We start from the raw sequence: 26,628 nt of genomic DNA, 5'->3' as shown, positions 1-26,628 counted from the left end.
AATTTCATCACAATCAAAGGCCAGAGGGCTGGGAATTTAGCTCAGTGGTTTTGCCACCTGCTGCACAAGCGCAAAGACCCGAGTTCAATCCCCAGTACCAAAAAAAAAAAACATGTTTTGGGCTGGGGATTTAGCTTAGTGCTTCCGCCGCTTGTCTCGCAAGCACAAGGACCCAAGTTCGATCCCCAGTACAAAAAAAAAAAAAAAAAAAAGCACAATCAAAGGCCAGAGAACATGACTAAGCCATAAAAGTGCAGATGTGTAGTTATTATATGAAAATTTTCTTTTCATTTCTGTTAAGAATATTTTCATATTAAAGATATACTTTTAGCACAAAGTAGAGTTTCCATCTCAAATACTACTGAATAAAGACATATTGTAAGCATTTATTTGGGCATGGTGGTGCACACCTATAGTGCCAGCTATATGAGAGCCTGAGGGAGGACGATCTCTTAAGCGCCACAGTTCAAGATCAGCTTAGGGAAAAAAAATTAAAACCTTAACAATTGAAAAAAATATTGCTAAAAAAAAGAAAAAATTATTGGTGATTCTGCTGTTTCTAAAGAGAATTATACTCTGGGACTAACATTTGCATTCGATAAAACAAGAATATTCAGTGCAGCATTGTTTGCAACAGTGAAAAACCAGAAACAACCAACAGGACAATGATTAACCAATAGTAGAATAGTCATATTAGCAGTCATTTAAAAAAAGGTACATCTGCACCAAATAACATGAAAAGATGCTCACAGAATATGAATTTTTTTTTTTGGTACTAGGGATACAATTCAGAACCTTACACTTGTGAGGCAGGCGTGGTGCCACTGAGCTAAATCCCTGGCCCAGCATTTGAATTTTTTAAAAAGCCAAGAGGGGCTGGGGATTTAGCTCAGAGGTTTTGCCGCCTACTGCGCAAGCGCAAGGACACAAGTTCAATCCCCAGTAATCCCCTGGCCAAAAAAATAGGCAAATAAGGTTCCACCACTCCCAGCCCAGAGGAACAGGCTTCGAGGCCCTGATTCCACCGCTCCCAGCTCAGAGGAGATGAGCCACAGCATTTCTCCCCCAGCCCTCACACTGAAAAGAGAAGACACATAAACAAGTCTCAAAACCAGACTTCCAGATCACCCACAGCAACCCCAAAGGGATAGGAGATGGAACACTCTGATACTCAACCACCTGGACTCCCTGAACTGGCAACAAAAGAGGATCTGGAAAAAAAGAAATCAGAAATAATTTCTCAGATGAACACCAGAGATTGTGCTCGTAGTGCAAGACACGATTAATAAATCTACAGAAGAGCTGAGGAACATGATGGAATCCCAACATAGGAAACAAATGGAATCCATAAAACAGATGCAAACAGATTTCCAGGAGATCAAAAATGCCATTGAAAGTCTACACAGCAGAATGAGCCAATGTGAGGACAGACTTTCAAATATAGAAGATAAGATTGCAATTAGTGAACAGGAAAAGAAAAACTGCTTTAAAATTGTAAGGGACCACAAGAAATCAATCCAGCAGCTGCTAGATAATGCAAAGAAGAATAACATAAAACTGACTGGAATCAACACAGAAACAGGAGAGAGTGCAGATGACATAAAAAACTGTTCACAGAAGTGATGGCAGAAAACTTCCCAAGGAGGGGAAAAGAACTTGACATACAGATAAGTGAGGCATACAGGGCTCCAAATAGCCTTGATCAAAAAAAATCTACACATAAGAATATAATTGTTAAGATTCCAGAAACCCAACAGAAGAACAAAGTTCTACAAGCAGTCAGAGAAAAGAAAAATATCACATACAAAGGAAAGCCCATCAGAATCACAGCAGACTTCTCAATGCAAACCCTCAAGGCAAGAAGAGTGACGTATTCCAAGCCCTAAAGGAAAACAGCCTCCAACCCAGATTGATGGACCCTGCAAAACTATCTTTCAAAATTCATGGAAAACTAAGATACTTTCATGATGAAGAGCACCTTAGGAACTTCATGAATACCATCCAGGGCTCCAAAAAATTTTAGACAATATCCTAGGAAAAGACAATGAGGATCACAACCCCAGGAAGCATAGCAGAATGAATCTGTCAGGCGTGACAAGAAATTAAATGTTAAGGGGGAGAATCCAACAAAAAGAAAAAGTCATGACAATGATAACTCAATATGTATCAGTTATAACCATCAATGTTAATGGTTTCTATTCACCAATCAAAAGAAATTGACTGGGACTGGGGATTTAGCTCAGTGGTTCTACTGCCTGCTTTGCAAGCCCAAGGTCCCAAGTTTGATCCCTGGTACCAAAAAAAAAAAAAAAAAAAAAAAAGAAAGAAATAGACTGGCAGAATGGGTCAAGAAGCAAAATCCAACAATATGCTGCATACAAGAAACACAACTCAAAAATAAAGTCATAGACTGAAAGTTAAAGGGTGGAAAACAATACTCCATGGGACAGGAACCCGAAAAAAAGCAGGAGTAGCTATCCTCTTTGCAGATCAAGTAGATTTCAAACCAACACTGATTAAAAGAGACAAAGAAGGACACTACATCCTTGTAAAGGGAACCATCCAAGAGGAAGAGGTGACAATCATAAATATATATATGCACCAAACACTAATGTGCCCAATTATATAAAGCAAATACTAATGGACATGAAAAGTCATATATGCACAAATACATCTGTAGTAGGGGACCTCAATACCCCACTGTCACAAATAGATCAACTAGACAAAAAATAAGGAAATAATAGAACTCAATCGAACTCTTGAACAAATGAACTTAACAGATGTTTACAGAGTGTTCCACCCCAAAATCAGAATACACATTCTTTTCAGCTGCACACAGGTCGTTCTCCAAAACAGACCACATACTCACTCATAGAACATGTTTAAGTAAATGCAAAGGAATTGAAGTTATCCCCTGTATATTATCAGACCATAGTGCAATGAAATTGGAGATCCATAGCAAAAGAAACCACAAAAATTTCATAAACACATGGAAATTGAACAACACACTTCTGAATAACCAATGGGTCACAGAGGAAATTAAAGAAGAAATCAGACAGTTCCTTCAATTAAATGACAATGACAGTACAACATATCGGAATCTATGGGACACAATGAAAGCAGTCTTACGAGGGAAATTCATAGAAGTGAATGCACATTATTAGGAAAACAGAGTGAGCCCAATTAAACAACCTGATGCTGAACCTCAAGCTTCTAGAAAAAGAGGAGCAGGACAAACCCAAAGTTCATACAAGGGAGGAAATTATAAAGATCAGAGCAGAAATCAATTCAATGGAAACTAAGAGAATGATACAAAAAAATTAATGAACCCAAGAGTTGGTTCTTCAAAAGAATAAACAAAATTGACAAACCCTTAGCCAACCTTATCGGAAAAAGGAAAGAAAAGGCCCAAATCCATGCAATTAGGAATGAAAAGGGTGAAATTACAATGGGCCCAGCAGAAATCCAGAGGATCAGGCCGGGGATTTAGCTCAGTGCTTTCGGCGCCTGCTGCGCAAGCGCAAGGACCCGGGTTCAATCCCCGGCACCAAAAAAAAAAAAAGAAAGAAATCCAGAGGATCATCAATACCTACTTCAAGAACCTATACACCAATAAAATGGAAAACAAAGAAGAAACGGACAGATTCCTAAATACATATGAATTACCAAAGTTGAACAAAGAAGACCTAAAACTTCTAAACAACCCAGTATCAGCCAATGAAATTGAAAACATAATTAAAAACTTGCCAACTGGGCCGGGGATTTAGCTCAGTGGTTTCGCCGTCTGCCTCGCAAGCGCAAAGATCCGAGTTCGATCTCCGGTACCAAAAAAAACCAAAAACTTGCCAACTAAGAAAAGCCCATGTCCTGATAGCTTCACTGCTGAATCCTACAAAACATTTAGAGAGGAACTATTGCCACTACTATTTAAACTCTTCAATGAAATTCAAAGGGAAGCAATACTCCCAAATTCATTCCTGGAAGCCAGCATCACCTTCATCCCCAAAGCAGAGAAAGACCCAACCGAAAAAGAGAACTATAGGTCAATCTCACTAATGAACATAGATGCAAAAATCCTTAATAGGATACTGGCAAATAGAATGCAGAAGGTCATCAAGAAGATCATACACCCTGACCAAGTGGGATTCATCCCAGGGATGCAGGGATGGTTCAACATATGCAAATCAATCAATGTAATACATTATATCAATAGAGCCAAGGACAAAAACTATATGATTATCTCCATAGATGCAGAAAAAGCATTTGACAAAATCCAACATGCATTTATGATTAAAAACCTTACAAAAATGGAATAGATGGTCTCTACCTCAATCTGATAAAAGCCATCTATGAAAAACCAACAGCCAATATCATACTAAATGGTCAAAAACTGAAATCCTTCACACTAAAATCAGGAATAAGACAAGGATGTCCACTATCACCACTCTTGTTCAATACAGTCTTGGAAACATTAGCCATGGCAATTAGACAAGAGAAAGAAATAAAAGGAATAAAGATAGGAAATGAAGAAGTCAAATTGTCATTATTTGCAGATGACATGATACTCTATATAGAAGACCCCAAGAACACCACCAAAAGTCTTCTAGACTTAATAACCAAATTCAGTAGCGTAGCTGGATACAAGGTCAACACACAAAAATCAATAGCTTTCCTCTACACGAACAACAGACTCACTGAGACAGAAATACAGCAAACAATTTCTTTCACAATAACATCCAAAAAACTGAAATACCCAGGAATCACCCTAACAAAAGAAATCAAAGACCTTTTCCCTGAAAACTATAGCACTCTAAAAAGAGAGATTGAAGATGATATCAGAAAATGGGAAGACATCCCCTGCTCCTGGGAAGGAAGGATCAACATAATGAAAATGGCCATACTTCCAAAACTCCTATATAGATTCAGTGCAATCACAACAGAAATTCCAGCAGCATACTTCACGGACCTTGAGAAAACAATGCAAAAATTCATTTGGAACAAGAAGAGACCCAGAATAGCAAATGTAACTCTAGGGACACGGCAGGGGGTATCACAATCCCCAACTTGAAACTATACTACAAAGCTACTATGATAAAAACAGCATGGTACTGGCAAAGAAACAGACCTGAGGACCAGAGGAACAGATTAGAAGATGCCATCGCTTCTCGGCCTTTTGGCCAAGATCAAGTCTAGAAGATGCCAAAACAACTCCAGACACACTCTGCCATCTCATCTTCGACAAAGGAGCCAATCAACCTCACTGGAGAAAAGATAGCCTCTTTAATAAATGGTGCTGGAAAAATTGGGTTTCAACTTGCGAAAGATTAAAACTAGACCTATAGCTCTCACCATGCACTAAACTAAAATCGAAATGGATTAAAGATCTAAATATTAAAATAGAAATGCTGAGGGCCGAGGAGTTAGCTCAGTGGTTCCGCTGCCTGCTCCGCAAGCGCAAGTACGCGAGTTCGATCCCTGGTACCAAAAAAAAAAAAAAAAAAATACAAACGCTGAATCGGCTGGAACAGAGGTTAGACAGAACTCTTGAAGACATTGATGTAGGAAAAGATTTTATGAACAAAACCTCAGTTGCCCGTGAACTAGCACAAACACTCAAAAAGTGGGATCTCTTCTCATTAAAAAGCTTCTGCACGGCAAGAGAAACCACCAGCAATGTGAAGAGACAACCCACAATGTGGGAAAAAAATCTTCACCTGCTCTTCCTCAGACAAAGCCCTACTATCTCAAATCTGTAAAGAACTTAAAAAGATCAGACCTCCCAAATTTAAAGACCCAATCCAAAAATGGGCATCTGAAATGAACAGACATTTCTCAGGCAAAGAAGTACAAATAGTAAATAAACACATGAAAAAATGTTCAACATCACTGGTCATTTGAGAGATGCAAATGAAAACAACACTGAGATTCCACCTCACTCCAGAAAGAATGGCTGCTATCATGAAATCTTCCAATAACAAATGCTGGCAGACTTGTGCAACCACTGTGGAAATCAGTATGGAGATACCTCAAAGAACTAGGACTGGAAGTCCCATTTGACCCCGCTAGTCCACTGCTGGGGATCTTCCCCAAAGAATTAAAAGAATCCTACCACAGTGATACGTGTGCACCCATGTTCATAGCAGCACAGTTTGTAATAGCTAAAACTTGGAAGCAGCCCAATTGCCCATCAACTGGAGACTGGATAAAGAAAATGTAGTTTTTTATAAAATGGAGTACTACTCAGCCATAAAAAATGAGAAACTAGAGGCATTTATAGCTAAATGGATGCACATTGAGGCGATAATCTTAAGTGAAATAAATAGGACACACATGTAAATACCAAATAGTTTCTCAGTGTGAGAAACTAAAAGTGTAAATAAGGACTAAAACGTATAATAGGTAATGTGAAATAGGAAGAAAAGGGACAAAGGGGAAGAGGAAGTGGGAGGGGTAGGGGAAGGGAAAGAAGGGAATGGAATTAATACGAGAAAATGAAAACATGGAAACAAAAGTCTTTGTAATTAGGGAGGTTTGGAAGGGTTGAAGGGAGGGCAGAGGAAGGTGGAAAAATAAGAACCAAGAGACATTATTATAAAGGCGCAAATTTCCAATGTTGAATGTCATTATATTTTATACCTAAAATGTACCAATGATTAAAATGAGTAATTGATAATGCGAAATAGGAAGTTAAGGTCCAAAGGGTAGGGGAAGTTGGAGGGGTAGGGGAAAGGAAAGAAGGTAAAGGAAAAATTATAAGAAATGGAAAAAATGGAAACAAAGTCTTTGTAACTAGGGAAGGGGGGGCGGGGGGGGCGGGGTGAAGGGAGCACAGGGAATGGGGAAAAAATAAGAACCAAGATGCATCATGTAAAGGTACAAGTTCCCAATGAGAAATGTAAATGTATTGTACACCTAAAATGTACCAATGAAAGAATTTAAGGAAAAAAAAAAGCCAAGTAAAAGAGGAACATACTGTGTAGTATGACCCCATTTCTGTAAAATATTCATTTAGAAATACTAACATTTGTGTATGTAGATTACATGAACAGACTATATAAGCAATAAGCATATATTTAGTTTTTCTTAAATTCTGAAGTACTCTAAAAGCATTAATTTTACCTAATTCCAAAATTATCTTCCTACTATACATATTCATGCAGAACTTTTCTAACCATGCTTTGATTTTTCCAATTAGGACATTATAAGTGTATTCTTTATTAGCACTTGACTATTAGAAGTCATATGACTTTAATGTAAACTGCACAAAGCCCAATGAAAGAAGGTCAATGAAAATGATCTGATCATACACATAACTGTACTGAAATGTCACACTATATTCCACAAACAAAATCTCTGTGTCAATAAAAATAAAAATTTAAAAAACCACTTTACTGGGGCCAGGGATTTAGCTCAGTGATACCATGCCTGCCTCGCAAGTGCAAGGTCCTGAGTTCAATCCCCAGGACCAAAAATACACTTTACCTTGAAAGAAATATGAAATTTTAGTTCATGATGTGCATGCTATAATATTTAGAGAAAAGCATACTGACTTTGTGCAATTTACTTTTTTTGCTTTGGTTTGGTTTTTTGAGACAAGGTCTCGCTAAGTTGTCCAGCTTGGCCTCAACTTTGTGACCCTCTTGCCTCAGCCTTCTGAGGGCTGGGATTACAGGTGTGCACCACTACTCCTGGTGTAATTTACTTTTGAAGTACATGAAATGATAAGGCAGAGGAAATGGTGGGTAGAAACATAAGAAAGCAAGGAGAGTAATATGTTAATGGAAGACTCATAAAAATGCTTGCTGTAAAAATGTTCAGCTTGCCTGTATGTTTGAAATTTTTCATAATGAATTGTTAACGAAATTAAAAATAGAATAACTGAAGGTCTAAAACAATTACTGAAAAGAAACACAGGGACTTATGATTCTATACTATATATTTTAGCTTCTTTTAAATAAAATGATGAAACTTTCCCCAAAGCTATACTAACCAGTAATGATACACATATGTTTTCACAGACTAGTAGGTCTTATTTTATCTTCCGAGGTTTTTTTCCATTTAACATTATCTCTTATGTGTACAGTATTTTGTACTATAATTACATAAACCAGAGTTGTACTGATGATTATTTAGATCGTTTATATCTGAAAATACTTTTCTAGAATATATATCTAAAATTAGAAACAATGGGCCAGAAATAACATATTTTAAAAATATCCACAGAGGGCCGGGCATTTAGCTCAGTGGTTTCGCCACCTGCTGCGCAAGCGCCAGGACCGGAGTTCTCTCCCCGGTACCAAAAAAAAAAAAATCCACACATACTATTAACACTATCCTTCAAAAATGCTGTACAGATTTCCATTCCCTCTCAGTACCTATATCTTCAAAGAAAAAATGAATCTGGGTATTTATCCAATTTGATGGGTGAAATATTTCTCATTGTTTTAATTTGCATTCTCCTGATTTCTTGTGAAGTTAATACTGTATCCTTATTATATATATGTAGCTGTATGAGCATTTAGCATTATTTAAAAGAAATAAAAATTTTGGTCAGCAAAGAAAACAATCTTGTCTTATCTTTCATTCACATATGTGTCCTTACATAGTAAATAGTCAAAGGGAAGTTTTCAAGAAACCTAAAAATCCAGAATCTATATGGCTAAGTGCCATACTAGTTATTTCTCAACCAGTCTACCCAACATCACAATTATTGCTATACTTACGATTTTTGTGGCCTAGTGTCATAATTCTATCCATATCATCAGCATTATTTACCACATAAGCTGATAAATCTTTGATATAAACTCCTACATCAGGTCTTTCTTTAACCTAAAATAAATAAATAAATCAATACTTTACACTTACATCAGTAACTTTTCCACAATTATTTATTGAACATCTACTATAAATTTGATACTTTACAAGACTGTGAGGATACAGATATGAACAAGATACAATCCCTTCACTTGTGGTGGTAAAAATTGATAGGATGAACATACAAACCATTACATACAAAAATTATTTTATTTCAGCTGTGATGATGCTATTTAAAAAATGCAAGTCAGACTACATTACACACCTAAGGTGGTGAAGGAGACAGGATAAACTGCCCCAAGATGATGCTTGAAAAACTAAAACTTGAAGAAGAAACAGGAGGGGTTCAGAGCAGAGAGGATAAGAAAATGTGCAACATCCTAAAATGGGGGTAAGGGAGACCTACACACTTACAAAAAATAAAAATCAAACAAAAGACACAGTAGCTGGAAAAAACAAGCCAGATATTTGGTTATACAGACAGAGAGAGACAAGGCTAAGAACAGTCATCAGTCTTAATGGTAATAGCAATCTGAAGCCACTGGAAAATTTCAAGCAGCTAAATATGACAATTAGAGCTGTGAGGGGCTGGGGATTTAGCTCTGTGGTTCCACCGCCTGCCTCACAAGTGCAAGGTCCCAAGTTCGATCCCCAGTACCAAAAAAACCCAAAAAAACAAAACACAATTAGATTTGTGTTGTGGCATTCAGGTAAAAATACCACCTTTCTAGGGGTTACTTTTGCCAATTTTGAAGAATGAATTTAGGACAGAATTACCTAAAATACAGATATTGCTGTATACACAAAATTCACTTTGGAGGGCCTAGACAACACAAGCCAACAGAATAAGGTGAAAAGGAGCAGATGCCTATGGCTATCAGTGGGGAAAGCCATTCCACAGGTAGTAACACCTCAGAGCCAAAGGCAAACTGTGAACAGTTTCAGGGGCAGAAGTTACGAAGAAAGATACTCCAAAGTGCAGGTGTTTATTTTGGATCTAGCTCAGGATTTTGTGTATCTTCTTCATAACAATTTTTAAGATTTATAAACTAGTAAAAATTATCCTCTTTCTGTTATGAGATATAAATTAACCTCAGTTTTATAGTAGTAAAAAGAGTATGGTTTCCATAAGCCAGTGGGCTTCAAACTGTGCCCTGAGAAGCTCCCAAGGATCCCAGTGGCACTCAGGGACTACTGTGGGACCCAGAGTCTCCAGGTGCGACAACTCCTAAGGACAGCTCCACTCCCACCTCTTCACATGTGCTTCTTCGGCATCAGGTGTGGACTGATAAAGGTGTTCAGATGCTTACACCTTGTTATGGCTTCTGTTTAGACATCCCCCCAAAGCCTCATGCAAATGAGGTGGAGCTATTTCGGAGGTGGCTGAATCGACAGTGTATGATTCGTGGTGCACTGCTAGGCCGAGAGCACTAGGATTAAGGGTGTGAGTGCTACCCACACTGAGTAATCTGAATAAGACAAAAGGGGCAGGAAGACTCTGTTAAGTCCCTCGTGCCAGCCATGTTGTCTCTCCTCTGTGCTGCCGGTCTGCCATCCACCCCGCCTTGAAGCCACCTGATTATGGACTGAAACCTCTACAAACTGTGAGCGAAATAAACCTTTCCTCCTTTAACTTTGGGTGTTGGGTATTTTGTCTCAGCAACAAGAGAAAAGTAACTAAGACAAACCTTTTTAAAGGTTTAAAAATGACTGGTTTCTATCAATGCTTCCCAAAGCGGGTGGGGGAGACTACTGTAAAGGACAATGTGTACATTTCTAATCTGCCAAACTGAATTTTTTTAAAAAATAGAAAAATCATATACTTCATTGCCATGGCAATGAAAATGGCTATAAAGTTTTCAATGGCTTTTGTTTGTTTGTTTTTGGTTTGTATTTTGTTTTGTTTTTTTGGTACTGGAGATCGAACTCGGGACCTTGCACTTGTGAGGCAGGCAGTGGAACCACTGAGGTAAATCCCCCGCCTATAAATGGCTATAAAGTTTTTAAGCACCTATTTTCACTTTTTGTGTTCATCTCACTGCCCACTGGAAACAGTCTTCAAACTAACATCTGTCTGTGAATTACTGGTTTTTATCAACTTGAAAGTTTTTTCTAATCAAAATATATTAATTCAAAATACAATAAATATAGATAATTAGATATAAAATATGAAGAAATAAAATATTCTACATTTGTAAAGTTAAAAAAGCTGGGTACCAATGCTGCCAGAGAATTTTTATCATGGGCTGGGGGTGTAGCTCAGTGGTACACCATGTTCTTAGTGTGCATAAAGCCCTGGGATTAATCCACAACACCAAAAACAAGCTCTTAAGTCATAAAACCCATGAACTTAATTTTTATAACAAATATAGTTTGTAACAGTAAAACAATGGGTCTTAATGAAGGCTGTTACTCCCACACCCAGAATGTTTTAGAAATCGGTGGGGGCGTTTCTGGTTCACTTGAAAAACAATCAGCACTTATAGTAAAGGACTAAGAGAGTAAAAATCCTGAGTATTGCCCCAAGCAGAATTGTCCTGAACAATGTTCGATGTCCTACCAGATATTCACATGGGCAAAAAAAACCTATTTATAATTATGTAAGTCTAAGACCGAGTTAATTACACCTATATATAACTTTAAAGACAAAGTGCTTTGCCATGGTAACAGCAATAACAACAATAATATAATATGGTAATAAATGAAAACTGAGGAATATTTTTCTCAGAACTTTATCAAGGGCTAGTTACTGTTCTACAAGGCCATGCCATTGACAGTGACACCAATCAACACTCAAGTCCCTGTGATGCTCTGCATGAGCAGCTACTGCAGCCATGGCAGTTCTATATGCCTGTGACTTCTTTATTATGTCATCAACCGTGTCCCAGCTAAACAACATTTACTCATTATTATATTATGTAGAAGGCACTGATTTAAACACTTTGTTTAAATTTGTTAACACTGGCATTAATCTTTTAAGGTGTATACTATTATTCTTTCCATTTTCACTTGACAAAACTAAAGCTCATAGAAGTGTAGTAGTTAAGAGGTTAAGAAATCAAGATCAGAGCCAGAATTCAAGGTAGGACTGCAGGACCCCAGAAACCACTCTTCTTCTTAATCCTAACTGATACTACTATTCACTTGCTACACATAAATGAATCCCTCTAAATTTGTTTCCATATCAGTAAAAGTGAACTCCTGGGAGTACTAAATGAAATAAACAACATAGTACAGCTAGCAACTACCATTAACTACACTGAATGCCCACACCACATTGTAAGAGCTCAGTAATGCTAGCTGGTATTGTTCTCATATATTTTTCTATACAATTCTGAAATGGTGGCTACTCTTATTCTATTCTGTTATTCTACACATATTATTCTCCTCTAATGATTTTAATGACAATGCAATGCCAATCAAAATTCCAATATTAATATTTTAAAGACTAATCTTCCCTTGCTGTTTGTCAATTAAAAATTTGGCAATATCTATCAAATCTCCCAATCATTTACCACCTGACTCAGCAGTCTTGCTTCAGTAATTATAACAAAAAAGTAACAAGTTTATTTAAAATATTAAAAATATCTTTTGTATTGGACCAGGGATTTACCTCAGTGGTTCCACTGCCTGCCTCACAAGCACAAGGTCCTGAGTTCGATCCCCGGTACCAAAAAAAACCCAAAAAACACTTTTGTACAAAAAGGACCGTACTTTGGTAAATATTCTATTGCTGTGGAAATTACTCCAATTCAATGATCCTTACCTCTAACCTCTGTGTCTGGTCCTTGCCCAGAAGGTCACGAACTTCTTCATTATATATTTCCAAATATGACACTCGAACCAAAAATCTATAAATAAATAAATCTATAAATAAATCTATAACTATTTTAGTACAAAGAAGGTGATAAAGTATTTATAAATTTTTTTAAGTTTCTAAAATGTTTATCTATATAGCTTTCCTATGTTTGCACTTCTCAATACTAGAGAACAATTCTCTTTTACCTTGTATCACCTTCTGCTTTTGCAATATGACCAAATATGTGTGCAAATGAATTGGGAATAATTCCTCTAAGTTCAGGAACAGCTCGAACACCTTCCATGGTAAAAGTTTTGCCTGTTCCAGTTTGACCGTATGCAAATATAGTCCCTGAAAATGAAAAAGAGAATCGGTCACTTTTTAGAGTCTAATGTTACAGAATAGCACTTAAAATCAAGTCCTTTGACAATGTACTATAATTTATTTCTTGAATTCAAAATTTATTCTAGTACAAAATTCACCTTTATTATCAAAATGTATAACATTACTCTGTGATATATGCAAAAGCACTGTTACAGTATCAGAGTCAATGAGATATTCCTAATTGTCAATGAAAAGTATCCTAAGACCTAAACGCAAAATCTTGCCAGATAGCTAATTGTAAGAAATTTTAAGAAATGTGTATATTATAAGAAATTATAAGAAATGTATAATTAATTGCTTATGGTGGGCATGAACTTGGAGAAGGCAAAGAAGTACAGCACAAGCATGCAGGCCCTAGAGCAAACAGACCTCAGTCTGAATTTTTATCTGCCACTTTTGGGCCACTTGACCCCAAACAAGTTATCTGCCTAGAGATTGTCTCTTCAGTGGTAACACAGGAAATACTGTTCCAGAGTAACTACTTCAGAGCGATAGTACGAACCAAATGAAACAATTTACTTCAAGTGATCAACACCAGGCCTGGTAGGCAGTACCAGTAAATGATAGCTTTTGCTTCCCTAAAATAAGTTCATTCCAAAAAAAATTTTTAAGTAATAGTTTTAAGAAATAGGAGCATTGGGCTGGGGATTTAGCTCAGTGGTTTCGCCGCCTGCTGCGCAGGTGCAAGGGCCCAAGCTCAATCCCCAGTACCAAAAAAAAAAAAAAAAAAGAAAGAAAAGAAATAGCATTAACTAAGAGCAACAATACAATTACTACAAGTAATGTGAGAGACAATTTAAACTTTCTAAATATTTACCACACATCTGAGCCTGGCATTGTGTAGGTACCCCAGAGCAGAATAACAAGACAGATAAAATCTTTTTTTTTTCTGGTACCAGAGATTGAACTCGGGTCCTTGCCCTTGTGTAACAGGCGGCGAAACCACTGAGCTAAATCCCTGGCCCAAGACAGACAAAATCTTAATCTTAGGACGTGTATAATCTTGGGGAGGAGAGAATGGGCAACAATTCTAAGTGCTGAGTACTGAGAAAGGAAATGTTCTAGATGGGAAGGACACAAAGCAGCAGAAGAATGGCTGGAGGAAGGGAGAAAAGGACAGGAAGATTGTCCTGAGTTGTAAGATAAGATCTGAAATACAAATAAGAATCAGATAGGTACAGAGAGAAGAGGGAAGAAAGAGAACTGATACTCTGAGAAACAGAAATGAAGTCAGAAAAGAAGAAACAAAGACAAAAAGGGAAGGTAGGTGGAGAAAGCTAAAGAACCCGGCAAGGCCCTAACCACACAAGGTCATGGTGACCCTATCAGTTTGGGTCTTATACTAAAAGCAAAGTGAAGCCACAGAATGATCTTTCTGTCAGAGCAGTGGCATCGTGATCACTTCGGCTATATTGCGGATGAAGTAAGGAAGCAAGGGTAGATGTGGAAAAACCAGTTCGAGAGGTAGAGTAGTGGCCAAGACAATGCAATACAAGATGGCCTAGGCCCTAGGGTGTGACACATGAATGGAAAGTGTTCCTGCACTATGAATAGCCTATCCAGCTAACAAATGACATCATCATTTTCAGACTCTTATAAAAATAATCACACCACAAACCACATTCTACACATAGAGCTCTTTTTTTTTTTTGTACCAGGGATTGAACTCAGGACCTTGTGCTTGTGAGAAAGGTGTGGTGCCAATCAGCTAAATCCCCGGCCCCACATAGAGATTTTTTTTAAACCTACAATCTTTTTCAAACTGCTAAGTATTTCAATCTCTGCCATTAGGAATATAACTTACTACATTCAAAGTAGCTAAAATATTATGAACTCTGAGAAACACAATGGATTATTAAATAATAAGCTGTCTAATGACAACAGCTACTGTTTTTTTTTTTGGTACCAGGGATCGAACTTGGGTCCTTCCACTTGCAATGCAAATGGCAGAACCACTGAGCTAAATCCCCAGCCCCTAAAATATTACTTTTAAAAATCTAAAATGGTACTTGGGAGACTGAGGCAGGAGCACTGAAAATCTGGGGCCAAAAAAAAGTGACTGAAATTTTTTACTGTCTCCTCAGTTCCTGGCCATGTATTAAAAATGCTAAAAGGTCTGTACAAAAGCCTGCACATGAATGTCCATAGCAGCTTTACTGATAATTGTCAGAACCTGGAAGAAACCAAGATGTCTTCAGTAGGTGAATAAACTGTGATCCATCCAATAAACTAATATTCAGCCCTAAAATTAAATGTGCTATCAACTCCAGAAAAGAAAGGGGGTAAGCTTAAAAGCATATTACTCAGTAAAAAAAGCCCATCTGAAAAGGTTTTATACTGTATGGCTCCAACTGTATGTCATTCTGGAAAAGGCAAAACTATGGAGGCCAGAAACCTATCGGTGCTGCCACGCTGAGAGAGCAAGATGAACAAGGCAGCACAGGAGAGCTGAGCCTAGCGGAAACCACGGTGCTTTGCACGCACTGTCGCGTTGGGTAGGAATCACTACACATCCGTCCAAGACCACAGAATGGACAACAGCAAGAGGAAACCATAAAGCAAACTATGGGCTTCGGATGGTACTGAGTCACACGTGTGCTTCTCTGCAGGAGGAGGACCATCATGGAGAAGGGAGTGAATGTGTGGGAGTGGGAATTATATGAGAACCTGCTGTACATTCTGCTGTGAATTTTACTGTAAACCTAAAATTTCTCTGAAAAGCTTATTAATTGTTACAAAATATTATTATTTAATTTAATTAATTTATTTATTTAGAGTCAGGGTTTTGCTATTTGGCCCAAGCTGGTCTCAAAAGCCCAGGTTCCCACATATGTGGGACCTAAAGGCACCCACTATGGCATCCAGGTAAAATTATTTTTAAATAATAGAAAGATTACATATTTGCCGTTGAGAAAGCAAGAAGTTATAGCTAAATGACATTTCAATAATGAACAGTAAACTGCATTATATATTACAGCATTATAATTTTTGTCCTTTTTCATGTTTTTCTATTGTTACTGACAATTTTCAGTTAGCATGAGACACTAGAAAATAGTGTCCAGGGCCAGGGATTTAGCTCAGTGGTTCCGCCGCCTGCCTCGCAAGTGCAAGGACCCGAGTTCGATCCCTGGTACCCAAAAAAAAAGAAAATAGTGTCCAAACTCTTGATACTCAAATACTATTCTGTATAGCATTTATTTTTTTTAATTTTTTTTTTTTTTTTGTACCGGGGATCGAACTCGGGTCCTTGTGCTTGCACAGCAGGCGGCGAAACCACTGCGCTAAATCCCCGGCCCCTATAGCATTTTTTATTTTTTTTATTTTTTTTGGGTACCAGGGATCGAACTCGGGTCCTTGAGCTTGCGCTGCAGGCGGCGAAACCACTGAGCTAAGTCCCCGGCCCCATAGCATTTATTTTTAAAACCATACAATTGTGGTTGGGGATTTAGCTCAGTGGTTCCGTCACCTGTCTCGCAAGCACAAGGTCCTGAGTTTGATCCCCAGTACTAAAAAACAAAAAAAAACAACAAAAAAGCATATAATTCTTTTAACTCAAAATTAAACTAGTGACATTTGTGCTTCCAACCAAGATGGAAAGGGACCAAATATATCTTCTTGGCTGAAACTGAGATGACAAAAACATGAAACAACAGTTTGCAAGACAGTGAACATCAGTCACTAAAGGACTAATTTCTAAAGGATGGAAAAGAGGTGAGGTGGGTCCTATGACTGCCCACCTTACTCTCTTAAGAGAAAATCTACTCATGGAACAGGAGGGGTCCTCGAGTACAGGCCAGCAGACTCCCTGAATTAAGGACGACATGCCAAGAGAGCTCCACAGTGCGACTGCAGGGCCGGAGAGGTGTGAGCTGCAGAGATCTCAGCCATCTGCAGAGTACCCCGAGTACTGACTAGCACAGGAGTGTGGAGAAACCAAAGTAAGCACTGGGGGAGACTGCCTGGCAGGACTGGAAGGATGGACACTCATCATTCACACGAGGCAGGAACAATATCTGCTCCCACCACACACACTGGAAAACCCCATGATTCACAGGAAGTCAGGCATAGTGTACAAAAGCATCTCACCTCAGTAGTGGAGAACAATTAACTCTGGACTACACATGGCTCTGGAATTTAGTAACAAATTTTTTAAAAATGATATGACCCATAATGAAGAAACGAATCAATCCATTAAAACTAATCCAGAGGGTTGGGGATTTAGCTCAGGGGTGCTGGTGCCTGCCTGGCAAGCACAAGGTCCTGAGTTCGATTCGCGGTACCAAAAAAAAAAACTGTCAGAACTGACACTGATGTTAGAATTAGCAGACAAATACAGTGAAAAAATTATGAAAATTGCCGGGGATTTAGCTCAGTGGTTCCACCGCCTGCCTCGCAAGCGCAAGGACCCGAGTTCGATCCCCAGTATTAAAAAAAAAAAAAAATTTATGAAAATTATACTCAATATGTTAAAAATTTAAGAAACATGAATGGGAGATACAAAAATCCAAATAAAACTTTTAGAGACGACCACTACGATGTGTGAAATGAAATATACAATGGACAGTGTTAGGGGCAGATTAGACACTGCAGAAGAAACCATTAATAAACTAGAAAATACAGCAGTAAAAGCAACCCAGAGAGAAAACAGAAAACAGAACAGAGCAGCAGTGACAATTCCCAAGCAGCCTAACTTCAAGCACTCCTACATGTCTTTGGAGTTTGGAAAAAGGTATAGAGTAGGAAGAGAAAGACTATTTAAAGAAATATTGGCTGAAATGGTCTCCAAATTTTATTAAAATTACAAATTCACAAAGCTTAATAAGCCACAAGCACAAGGAACACAAAGAAAAATACACCAAAAATATAATTAAGTTGCATGAAACCAATGATAAAGAAAATCTTAAAACAACAAAAACAAAAACAAAACCAGAGGACCAAAGGCATATTATATATAAGATAAGGATGTAGGCAGGCCTGGTAGTACTTGGGAGGCTGAGGTAGGAGGACTGCTACAAGTTCAAGGTGGGCCTGGGCTACACAGTGAGTGCAAGGCTGGCCTGAACTCGGTAGTAAGACCTTGTCTCGACCAAAAAAAAAAAAGGAAAAAAAAATTACGTGAAACAAAAACTGATAGAACCAAGGGCCAGGGATTTAGCTCAGTGGTTCTGCCACCTGCCTCGCAAGCACAAGGTCCCAAGTTCGATCACCAGTACCAAAAAAAAAATACACCAAAAAATAAACAAACAAAAAAACCCTGATGATAGAACCAAAAGAAATAGGCAAATCTGAAAATATAGTCAGAAAATACAATACTCCTCTCTCAATAACTGACAGACCACTTGAACAACACTATGAAACAAATTAACCTAACAGACATTTGTAGAACACTTTGTCCAACAATAGCAGAATGTACACACACACACACACACACACACACACATATTCTTTTCAAGTATACACAAAGCATTTACTAATAATAAGTACATTTTAGGATATAAAACAAGTCAAGAAATTTAAAAGATTTAAATCATACAAAGTATATTCTCTAAAATGAAATTAAACTAAAATCAGTAACAGAAAAATCTTGGAAAATAAATATCTAGAAACTAAGAAACACACTTTTAAATCACTCAGGACTCAAAGAAGAAATTAAGAGGTAAAGTAGAAAATATTTTGAACTGCATTAAAAAATGAAAACATACTATGTCAAAATCGATGAGTTCCCCTAAAACAGTACTTGGTAGATAATTTATATAATTAAACTCCTCCACTAGAAAGGAAGAAAGGTCTCAAAATAATGATTTCAACTTCTAATCCACACTAAGAAAGTAGTAAAAGAAGATCAAATTAAATGAGTAGGCGAAAAGAAATAATAAAGACCAGAGAGAAAGCAATGAAATAGAAAACATAAAAACAATATATGAATATTAAAACCATATACTGGTTCTCTCAGAAGATCAGTAAAACTGATAAACATCTACTGAGTCAGGAGAAAAACAGACACAAATTATCAATATCAGGAATGAGAAAGGTTTTCTCACTACATTCTAAGAATAACAAAGGAACAGTATAAACAACTTTTTGCCAATAACTTTTTGCTTCAATGAAAAAGAGAAATTCTATGAAAGATAAATTACCAAAACTCACTCAAGAAAAACAACGGATAACCAGAATAGCCCTTGATCTATTAAAGAAGCTGAATCTGGGGCTGGGGATTTAGCTCAGTGGTTTCGCTGACTGCTGTGCAAGCGCAAGGACCCAAGTTTGATCCCTGGTACGAAAAAAAAAAAAAAAGAAACTGAATCTGTACAACTTACAAATCTTCCCAGAAAGGAAACTCCAAACCCAAGTAGCTTTACTGATGAATTCTATCAATATTTAAAGAAGAAATAATGCTAATTCTAAATAAATTATTCTATAAAATCAAAAAGGAAATACTTCCCAACACATTTTATAAAGTTAACATTATTCTGATACCAAAACTGGATAAAGACATTATAAGAAAATATATATTCTTATATCCCTCACAAACATGGACGCAAAAAATGTACACAAAACTTTGGCAAATCAAATCTAACATTTGACAAGAATAATACTTCATGACCAAGGAGCAAAGCTGATTTCACATTGAAAAATCGGCCCGGGGATTTAGCTCAGTGGTTCTGCCACCTGCCTTGCAAGTGCAAGGTCCCGAATTCGATCCCCGGTACCAAAAAACCAAAAAAAACAAAAAGACAGTGAAAAACCAATCCATGTAATTAACTATATTAACAAACTTAAAAAGACGATTTTAATAGTTGCAGGAAAAAATTGCTTTTTTTTTTTTTGTACTAGGGATCGAACTTAGGACCTAGCACTTGCAAGGCAGGCGGCACCACTGAGCTAAATCCTCAGCCCATGACAAAGCATCTTTATGAAAAAAAATCTATAGATAATAGCACGCTTACTAATGAAAGAATTAATACAGTTTCCCTCAGTTCCAGAACAAGACAAAAATGTCCACTTCCACCACTTCTATGCAACACTGATGGACATTCTAGCTAGGGTAATCAGGCAACAAAAAGAAATTTAAAGGCATAAGGACTGAAAAGAAAGAAGTTAAACACTATTTGTAAACTGCATAATCCTGCATGTAGAAAATCCTAGAGAATATACATTTTTTTAAGCAAACCACACCAAAAAACCCTACTAAAATTAATAAGCAAGTTTAGCAAGGTTTCAAGATGCGAACGGGGTCAATATACAAAAATCAAATGCAAACCAAAATGCAATACCACTTAATGCCCACTAGAATGGCTGCATCAGAAAGATAGTAACAAGCATTGGCAAGGATGTAGCGAAACCGGAAACCCGAGCATTGCTGGTGAGAATGTAAAATGGCGCAGACACTATGGAAAACAATCTGACCACTCCTCAACAAGTCAAAGTTAGCATGGACTCAATTCCACTCCTATGTTTCTATTCAAGAGGGTTCACCTATCATCCTAGCCCTCAGGAGGCTGTCAATTCGAGTCCAGCCTGGACTACACAGTGAGTTCAAAGCCAGCCTGAACTATGTAGTGAGACCCTGTCTCAAAAAACAAAAAAATAAAAGAGGGGACGGGGATTTAGCTCAATGGCACCGTGCCTTGCCTCGAAAGTGCAAGGTCCTGAGCTCAGTCCCCAGTACCAAAAGACCCAAAAATCAAAAAAAGAGAGAGAGTTAAAAACTTTCAGAATAGAGAGACCCTGTCTCAAAATAAAACAAGAGTGTGGGGGGGATATAGCTCAGTGTAAAAGCCATAGGTTCAATCCCCAGTACTGAGGGGAGAAAAAGATGTTCATACCAAACCTTGTATAAAAAAAACCAGCTTAGGGCTGGGGATTTAGCTCAGTGGTTCTGCCGCCTGCTCCACAAGGGCAAGGACCCGAGTTCAATCCCCAGTACCAAAACACAACCAAAGAAAAAAAAAAAAAAAGAAAAACCAGCATTATTCATAATAGCTAAAAAGTAGAAACTATTCAAATGTTCACCAATTGACAACTAGATAAACAAAGTAAGTCATATCTATACAATGGAATATTATTTGGCCATAAAAATAAAGAACTGATACTTTCCACAATGTGGATAAACCTTGAAAACATTATGCTAAGAAGCCAGATACAAAAGATGATGTGTTGTAGGATTCTATTTATAGGAAATGACGGTAATAAGAAAATTCATAAAAAGAATAGTAGATTAGGGCTGGGGATTTAGCTCAGTGGTTCCAGTGCCTGCCTCGCAAGTTCAAGGTTCCAAGTTCGATCCCTGGTACAAAAAAAAAAAAAAAAAAGAATAGTAGATTAGTGGTTGCTTTGTGGGGAAGGTGTTGAAAGTGACTCCTAACAAGTACTGGACTCCTTTCTTGGGGTGACAGAATTGTTTTGGAAATGGACAATGGTGACAGTTATATAATACTGTGAATTTACTGAATCCTATTAACTGATGAATTATATACTGTAAAATAATTATGAGTACATTGTATCATTTTCATAAAAAACTGTATTTCCATATATTAGCAACATATAATCCAACATGAAATTATGAAAACAAAAATCAAAAATATATAAGAATACATTTATCAAAAATTGTATGACCTGTATATTAAAATCACAAAATTCTTTTTTTTTTGGTACCGGTAATCGAACTCAGGACCTTGCACTTGCCAGGCAGGTGAGGTACCACTTTTTCAAAACTGTTTTGGCATTTTTAGGTTCTTTGCATTTTTATCCTTTTTGTTGTTGTTATCGGGGTTCGAACTCGGGACCTTGCACTTTCGATCTTTGCATTTTTATATAAATTTTAGAATCACTTTAACGATTTTCACAAAACACTTGATGGGAATTAGGTAAAAATTGTGTTGAACTGTGATTCTCATAATACTGAGTCTCAATCCTTGAATATGATATAGCTCTCCACTTATTTAAGTCTTGTTTAATCTCATCAGAATTTTGCGATTTTCTGGGCTGGGGATTTAGCTCAGTGTTGCCTCACCTGCCTCACAAGCACAAGGTCCTGAGTTCGATCCCTGGTACCACAAAGAAAAAAAAAAATTCAGATTTTTTTTTCCTTTAAAAGCACCATTGAGAAAATTAAGATAAGCCACAAACTAAGCAAAAATACCTAGTCATAAATTTCAATTCAGAATATATAAAAAATTAGAAGCTGGCCAACCAAATTTTAAAATGGGCAAAATATTTTAAGTGACATTTCACCAAAGAAGATATAAATGGCTAAGTGCATGAAAAGATATGCAACATCATATAGTTACTACAGAAATTTAAGTTAAAACATGATGAGATTTTATCATTACAGATCCATTACAGAATGCAATAATTAAAAAGACTGATGATCCAATGTTGTCAATCTGTAAAGGAACTAGGACTCTCCTATCACACTGGTGTGGAGGGGAATAGCATGGTCACCACTTTGGAAAAGATTCTGGCAGCTTAAAAACCCATAAACCATCTTTGAAAATCTGGAAACAATCCAGACTTCCATCAACTGGTGAATGGATAAACAAAATGTGTTATATCATACAATGGAACGCAACTCAGCAATAAAAAGCTACGAACTACTGATAGATGCAAAGCAAGGGAGAACTTCCAGAACATGTCAAGTGATAGAAAACAGAAAAAAAGATGATACATCATATATGATGTCATTTACATAAAACTTCAAGAAAAAGCAAAACTATGACAGAAGCAGATCAATGGCTGCCTGGGAGGTAGGGCAGCAAATCAGCATAAAGAACTTTTGGGACAAGTAGACGTGTTCTAGAACTGGATTATGGTAATGATTTCGCACTGTATAAATTTACTATAACTCATCAAACTGAGTTGCACTGGTGAATTTATGAGGTAGTATGCCTCAATAAGGGTTAAGAAAAGTAAACTCTATATTTACTTACCATTGTAGCCTTCTAAAACAGAGTCAATAATAGGTCTTGCAGTTAAGTTATAAACGTCGAGTTGTTTACTCTCTGGTCCAAAAACAGTATCAAAAGTAAATGTCTTTGGAGGCTCATTGGAAGAATCAGCCTTGTGTACAGTGATGGTTCCCCGCATCTCCTCCACGCTGACCGCCTGCCTGTAGCACATTGACTTCTCTCTCTCATTGAGGGGCCGGCACCTAACAACCACCTTCACATTATCGCAGCTTTCTGGCTTCTCTGATTTATTGATCTAGTGGAGACAATTTTTATAAATAATGAAGAGAACATTTTACTTTTGCCCTTGATACATTAAATTTATGTTTGAAAAAAAGCTTTTTTGTCATCAAGCACAGGTTAGGACTTCAGAAATCTTGGTTAAATACAATTAAAGATCTTATACATAAATAGGCAAAGTTTTTAAAAGATATGAAAAGGAAATAATTTATTTTGTAATTCAAAACATGAGACAGAAAATCTAATTTATATACATAATAAAAGCTGTACAAGTAGAAAATGAACTAGCATACTAAAGATTGTCTTTCTGGGGGCTGGGGATTTAACTCAGTGGTTCCGCTGCCTGTCTCGCAAGTGCAAGGTCCCGAGTTTGATCCCCAGTACCAAAAAACCCCCAAAAATCCCAGACATCCTCTGAATTTCTTGCCCCTAGGAAAACACACGTGAACATGGTTAACAACTTTAATTCAAGAATATAAGTAGGTCTGGGCCAGGGTTTTAGCTCAGTGGTGCTGCCACCTGCCTCGCAAGCACAAGGTCCCGAGTTTGATCCCGGTACCAAAAGAAATATATATATATATATATATATATGCAAGTCCTTCGCTCCCCAAGACACCTAGTGTTACTTTCCAGTATGCATAAGTAAAATATTTATCATATATCCACAGATGGCTTCTCTACTGAAGAAAACACTTAGAACAGAAAAGAAACTCCAATGGCAGACGGGGAAAAATGGCTTGGTATGACCTAACCTTAGGATCATTTATATGCACATATAAAGTTTCAATTTTTGAAATTTTACATGGTTAAGAATCTACGTTAAAACACAACCTTTTTTTTTTTTTTTTTGGTTCCGGGGATCGAACTCAGGACCTTTCGCTTGCCAGGCAGGCGCGGTGCTACTGAGCTAAATCCCCAATCCAACAACCTATTATTGTGTTCAATACTTTAGTTGAACAAATATTTATTAAATGTCTATTGTTTCATACATTTTTTCAAGCATTAAAGAGAAATAAGTATAAGCCATGCTGTTGCTTTGACACTGTGACTGACAACAGATAATATCAATACAATAGTCTTCTCCCCATCTCTGCTTTCCTCACCCTAGTTCGGGTCAATATCGCTTGGGCCCTGTACAGCCAGCCTTCTAACTTCATCTTATTAGATAGACCTGCAGTCTGTCCTCCCCATGGCAGTCAGTTTCAACACAAATCTTACATCACTTCCCTACTGAACATTCTTCAATAGTTTCCCATAGATCTTGAGATAAATAAGAAAAACTTGAGTTGGGTCTGTGAGATCTAGCTCCCACCCGTGTCTACTTCTCCAAGCTTATCCCCCAAGATACTCTGCTTGTTGTTCAGCCACAGCCACCCATGGCTGTGGGTTTCATGGTTTTCTCTAGTTACCATGCTCCTTCTCATCAGTGGCCTTGCCACGGGCAGCTCCTCCCACTGTGGAACATCCTCCAAATCTCTCTTCATTTATGTAACATGCTCACCCTCCAGATCTCAGCTCAACAGCCGTTTCATCTGGGAACCCTTCCCTGACTAGGTCAGATGCTTTTATGGGCTGTGAAAGCACCCGGCTCTCCTCTCCAAGGACTCAGTTTCACAATTTTTGTTGATTAATATCTATCCTCTCTTGGTACACCAAAGATGCAAACAAGTAGTCAAGGGCAGGATTCAGCCCATAAATTTTTGTTTGGCTCGTAAGTATCTTCAAGTATTTTAACTGCTAAAATTGAGACATTTAGCAATTATAACAACTTCTAAACTCTCTTGGAAAAAAAATATGATCTGATATCTGCAGGCCAGCTTATCAGACATGGCAACGCCTTCCAGTTCACAGAACCCATGTCTACTGTAAGCACTCAACACTTCATTCACTGAGGCTGTGCCTTATCTCTGTGGACATATTTTTTTTTCTGAGAAGACAAGCTTCTCTCTTTCCAAGCTCAAGGACGTGGTTGATTTTGCTCAATATTGTATCTCCAGGGCCTAACATGCGCTTGGTGACCAATATGTACTGAATGAATAACTTGAAAGCAACGAAAAGAGGCAAGGAGCATTTAATGCTAAACGCCAAGCGCTGCTCTTACCTTTCCTGGGTATTATCTTACTTCACTCTGAACAATTCCAGGAGAAAGTTTAATTATGTGTGAACTAAGGGCCCAGCCAGGGCCTCACAACCGATAAGTAACTCTCCAAGGTTCAAGTTTTCTCCCTGGCCCTTTCCTGGACTCACGATGCCCCTTACGAAGGGCACAGTAAAATCCCTGAGATCCTGGAAGATAAAGCACCTCTACTGCCACTGCCATACCATCCACACAGAAAGGCACTAGGCGTACACTCCGCACGCAAGCCACAGCGCCCCTCGAGGAGTGACTGACAGCTGGAGCCCAGGACAGGGGGGTCAGGGGCCTGGACCGAGGGCTGGCAGCCTCGCCCCACCGACACCGAGGACCCCGCGGCCCGGCCTCCCGGGAGCCAGTGCCGGCCGGGCGTGAGCTGCAGCGCATCCTCCGGCACCCGCCTCCATGGCAAAGCGCGCAGACCCCCGGGACGGCATGCCGCGGGGACGGGACGCCGGCCAGACGGCCTGCTCCGGGCGCCTCCCGAAGCGGGCCGACCCCGCGGCCCCGACCCACCCGCCTCCACCTCGCCCGCCGCCCCGGCCCGGTCCTGTCCCGGCCCGCCCTGCCCCGCCCCACCCTGCCGCCCGCTGGCTCCGCGCTTCTATGGCAACGGCCGCGCCCCCGAGCCAGGCCGCGGGGATGAGGAGGAACCTCAGCGGCCCAGCGGCTCTGCTTACCGGCATGGTGGCCCCCTCCCGTGCCCGGCGGACGCCCCGACGGGGTGCAACCCAGCAACCCCGGGTTCGCGGGAGAGGCTGGTCAGAGACTCGTCGAAAACCTCCTTGGCGCTCTCGAGACTGCGGCTCCTTTGGCGAGAGCACCCAATGCGCAGGCGCTCTCCGAGCTCTCCCCGCCCAACTCCGGGCTCAGGCGCCCTCAGTCTGATGAATTACGCCTGCGCAGAAGCTTTTCGAGTCCATCTCCTAGGACGCCAGACTGAGACTGCGCTTGCGCGGCGCTCTCCTTTTGCTGAGCTATGTACCTGGTTCATACTGACGCAGACCCTGGATGGGAAAAGGGGGCGCTCCTACCATAGATCTCAACAAGGGGCAGTTGCAATACCCCGAGCATTAAAAACAGTAACAGTTGTACATTGTGTCTCATATGGAGAGCTCATATGGCTTACGTTACTTTGCTTGACTGCTAACTGATGACCTGGTTTACCATTAAGCTGCCTCAGAGCTTGTCCGCATTCTCAAGTGTATTTCCAGAGCCCAGAATAGAACCTGGCACGGAGTAGGATTTCAATAAATAGTATGAAAGAATCACTGATTCATCCTCTTTCCAATCCTAACCTCTCCCCTGAG

The 26,628-nt window shown here is 38.7% G+C and overlaps 1 protein-coding gene across 4 annotated transcripts in view; it reads right to left on the bottom strand.

The window, feature by feature from the left end:
* Nucleotides 1-26,204, bottom strand: part of Kif3a (kinesin family member 3A) — a 51,910-nt gene extending 25,706 nt beyond the window's left edge. For all 4 annotated transcript variants that reach the window (XM_087194980.1, XM_004836609.3, XM_004836610.3 and 1 more), the window contains exons 1-5: nucleotides 25,999-26,204; nucleotides 22,927-23,200; nucleotides 12,820-12,964; nucleotides 12,581-12,665; nucleotides 8,724-8,829 (exon numbers count right to left, since the gene is read on the bottom strand). In XM_087194980.1, coding sequence (XP_087051106.1) covers nucleotides 8,724-8,829; nucleotides 12,581-12,665; nucleotides 12,820-12,964; nucleotides 22,927-23,200; nucleotides 25,999-26,004 — 616 coding nt within the window. In that variant the 5' untranslated portion in view covers nucleotides 26,005-26,204. The remainder of the gene's footprint in view (nucleotides 1-8,723; nucleotides 8,830-12,580; nucleotides 12,666-12,819; nucleotides 12,965-22,926; nucleotides 23,201-25,998) is intronic.
* Between the last annotated feature and the right edge of the window lie 424 nt (nucleotides 26,205-26,628).

This window comes from Heterocephalus glaber, unplaced genomic scaffold, assembly GCF_053883595.1.
Source record: "Heterocephalus glaber isolate CG9 unplaced genomic scaffold, H.glaber_assembly_v1.0 deba00001606, whole genome shotgun sequence".
Lineage (NCBI taxonomy): Eukaryota > Metazoa > Chordata > Mammalia > Rodentia > Bathyergidae > Heterocephalus > Heterocephalus glaber.
This window is presented reverse-complemented; position numbering and strand designations above follow the sequence as displayed.